Genomic DNA, 3,669 nt, shown 5'->3' on the forward strand with positions numbered 1-3,669 from the left:
TTTATTTTTGGGACAGAGAGAGACAGAGCATGAATGGGCGAGGGGCAGAGAGAGAGGGAGACACAGAATCGGAAACAGGCTCCAGGCTCTGAGCCATCAGCCCAGAGCCTGATGTGGGGCTCGAACTCACGCACCGCAAGATCGTGACCTGGCTGAAGTCGGACGCTTAACCGACTGCGCCACCCAGGCGCCCCTATAGTAACTCTTAAAGATAAAAATAGTAAGTTGTATCCTAACAAAAATTAGGATAGTTTAGGAAAGGTTCTATACCTTGTGTTTTGTAACCTCCAAATAAAACAGGTGGGTTGGAAACTTAACATAAGGCAAAGATGGCATTTCCCAATTTCTTTGACCCTGCTGTGATTTTTTTTTTTTTTAATTTTTAACATTTATTTTTGAGACAGAGAGAGCCAGAGCATGAACGGGGGAGGGCAGAGAGAGAGGGAGACACAGAATCTGAAACAGGCTCCAGGCTCTGAGCAGTCAGCACAGAGCCCAACGCGGGGCTTGAACTCACGAACCGCGAGATCGTGACCTGAGCCCGAAGTTGGACGCTTAACCGACTGAACCACCCAGGCGCCCCAGACCCTGCTGATTTCTTAAAACCCAACACATAACTGTTTCTTTTCCCTACAAACCAGAATCAAATCAGTCATTAAACCCCACCAAGAAACCACCTCAAAAGAAGATCTGATCTCCACTACCCCTAAAAGAGCAAGACACATTATGAGGTGAAAATTAGTTACTTTTATTTACTGTTAAAACAACTTTATGAAATGATTTGCAACTCTACATGGGGACAAATGCTTTCAGCAGCTGGGAAAATAGCTACCACTGCATGGGAAAACATATGAAACTAGTTTCACTGCCTGCAGACTAGACTCTGTATCTTATTGCTCTCAGATGGCATTAGAGAGAAGCAACAGCCACTTCTGGCAAATGAGAAACAGCAGCAAAGTCCTGCAGTCAAGGTGTGATTACTAAGGTTGAACTGTTCATTCCACTAATCCTACAATTTTCCTACAATCATTTATCTGTGTACACATTCCTACTTCCTAAAGAATAAACACCTAACAAAGTGGTTATGACAAACAAGATAGCAATTCACATTTATATTTGTCTGTAAGACAAATTCAGCAACAAACAGTGGGGAAAATGGGAACTACTATAAAGTTACATCTAGTCCAGGTGATGAAGCCAAAATTATTCTTTCAATGGTGAGCAATCTAAGGAATGAAATTAAGTATGAGAACTCTTCTCACTTCTCTAGGAGTGATTCTAGCTCTTCTTGCAAAGAGCTGAGCTGCTCCTTTTCTCGGTCTTCCTTTTGTTTGAGTTCATCCAGCACAGCCTGAAATCTGTTCTTGAGAGCCAGGTTTTCGACTTTCATAATGAGATCCTCCTGTCGTTTTGCCCTATCCTGGGTCTCTTGGAGTTTGCCTTTCATATTATCAATCTGTTTCTGAATTCCCATGACCAGCTGATTGGTTCCCTCATTTTCTTGGTGCTGTTCATCTGATTCATTCAACTTGTCCTGTAGCTGTCTTTCCAAATCTTCCTCGGTGTCAATGATGTTTATATCTTCTTCATCTTGATGCTGGGTCTCATCTTCATCTTCACTGCTGCTGCTGAGGTCATTGAATATCTCCCGAAGCTCATCATGTTCTAATGAGTCATGGCCCTGCCTGTGACCAGACATTCCTGGAGAAGAAATATCAAGGCCCTGATTTTCTGTTTCTTTTGTTTCATCTTCAGCAATTATTTCCCAACGAGTACTCACAGCTTCAGCATCTGTACTCAGCAACCGCTTCACTTCTTTCTCCACATCTGGAGATTCAATATACTTCTTCTTTGCTGTCTTCCGGAACCGTCTCTTTCTGACATTTTTAAGAGGCAGAGTAATTCCATGGTTCCATATAAACTTTTTCTCTTTGTCCTTATCCTTTTTCTTGCTTGCTTTGGGATCAGTAGTAGCAACTGGTTCTTCCACAGGAGGATAGAGATCACCATCGACTGTGGAGACAAGCATCTGACATATATCAGCTGTCTTGTAAAAAGTTTTCTTATCAATGGTTTTCAGACTTTCCATAACACACGGAAGATCTACCAATTTTGAGGCCAATGGGACCCGGTCCACTCTGACGATTCCATGACGTCCATCAGGGTGTAACTCAATTGTCAGTCTGTCCTTCAGGTTGACATGACCAGACTGTACTGCCCGCCTCACAGTAGAGGCATATTCTGGAGGTAGCCGTAAGATAAACTGGCTCTCTAGTTCGTGAGGAGCATCATCTTTGCTCTTACTCATCTTTACTTCTTTGAGATTCACTTTTCTGACAATCACTTGTTGCACTAAAAAGTTCCAACAGTTAGAACGACCAGTTTGTTATGAGCTGAAATCTTAAGTGCAAAGAGTTTTAAGCAGAACAGGAGCTAAGCGTCTATTTTGTCTTAATGTTGAATCAAGGCCCAAGTCTATATGAATTTGTCGTGACAAAGAACCAGTTAGGTGCGTTTTAATCTATTAGCTGCAATGCAAGTTTCAGCCTCCAGATGCCGCTGCCGGACAATGCAGAGGGAGCTAGCTAGCCGGAAAGCAAATGGCGGCTTCTGCGGAATGATTTTCGACACAGTAAGTAAGGCCCAGCAGACAGTCCCAATCCACACTCTCTCACGGAACAAAGATATTCAAAAACCGGGGCGCAGTGAGCTCTCTTCGCCTTGGGTACTTACAATCCAGTGACGATTATAAACCTAGCTTCTCCGGACAGGAGCTAACGGAAGGGGAAGCCACTCAGAGCAAGACGGCCGGGCGCCGAGAGTCTTATTCAGTCTCTTTATTCCTCTGTTTTTTCCGGCTCTTAGGAAAGTGATCCGGTACCGATTAGCAACGGAATGGCGGAGGGCAGGCAGCGCGAAATCTCGCTGAGAGCCGCAACTCGCAGAGCCAGAAGCGATAGCTCCGCAGCTCGGCAGGTCTCGGTCCGGAGCGGCAGACCGAGCGAAAAAGAAAGCACTACGTCATCCCGCCGGGCGGGAGAAGCGGCTGTGAGTGACAGCACGACTCAAGCGGAAGTGCGGGCTGCCCTAGCTTGCGCAGGCGTAGTAGTGCAATTACGCCATCCGGCGACTTGTCCTCTCGTGAGAATTTGACTTAACGCGATGAACGCGATAATATTTCATAGAGAGCTATTGCTTTGAAAATATTTAGAGGCAAAGCTTGCTAGAAAGACGTTAGGCCCTTATGTCACCCTTTCCCTCTCCGCTAAGCCAGAGCTTTTACCGGTCGCCGTGGGGCCGGATAGCTCCTAGACTGCTGAGTGATTACCGGAGATAGGGCGTCCGTGCGGGAAGCGTCTTTGCATCTGTCTGGAACCTCTCGGATGCTTCCACACGGTATACCAATCTGAAGCAGATACAAGAAATTATAATTAACCATACAGAGGATTGTAAAGTACCCAAATCAGTGGAGTGAGAAGGAGAAACTGACCACTATATAATTCTAAGTATATATTTTGTTGATTATGAAAATGCCTGAAGGGGACTCACGATTTAGGCACTGTGTTTTGAAGGACCCCAAGGGAACATGGGTGGTTACTCTTTTTAATATGTTTGATGTAGATATAAACGTAAACAGAAATAAGTGTATGGGGACACATAATCGTTTAG

The 3,669-nt window shown here is 44.7% G+C and overlaps 1 protein-coding gene across 1 annotated transcript; it reads right to left on the reverse strand.

The window, feature by feature from the left end:
• Positions 1-727: 727 nt before the first annotated feature.
• TAF7 (TATA-box binding protein associated factor 7) lies at positions 728-3,049 on the reverse strand. The gene has a single exon (XM_030320336.2). It carries the CDS (start codon positions 2,306-2,308, stop codon positions 1,259-1,261), a length of 1,050 nt encoding a protein of 349 aa, XP_030176196.1. The 5' UTR covers positions 2,309-3,049; the 3' UTR covers positions 728-1,258.
• Positions 3,050-3,669: the final 620 nt, after the last annotated feature.

Source organism: Lynx canadensis, chromosome A1 (assembly GCF_007474595.2).
Source record: "Lynx canadensis isolate LIC74 chromosome A1, mLynCan4.pri.v2, whole genome shotgun sequence".
NCBI classification, from domain to species: Eukaryota; Metazoa; Chordata; class Mammalia; order Carnivora; family Felidae; genus Lynx; species Lynx canadensis.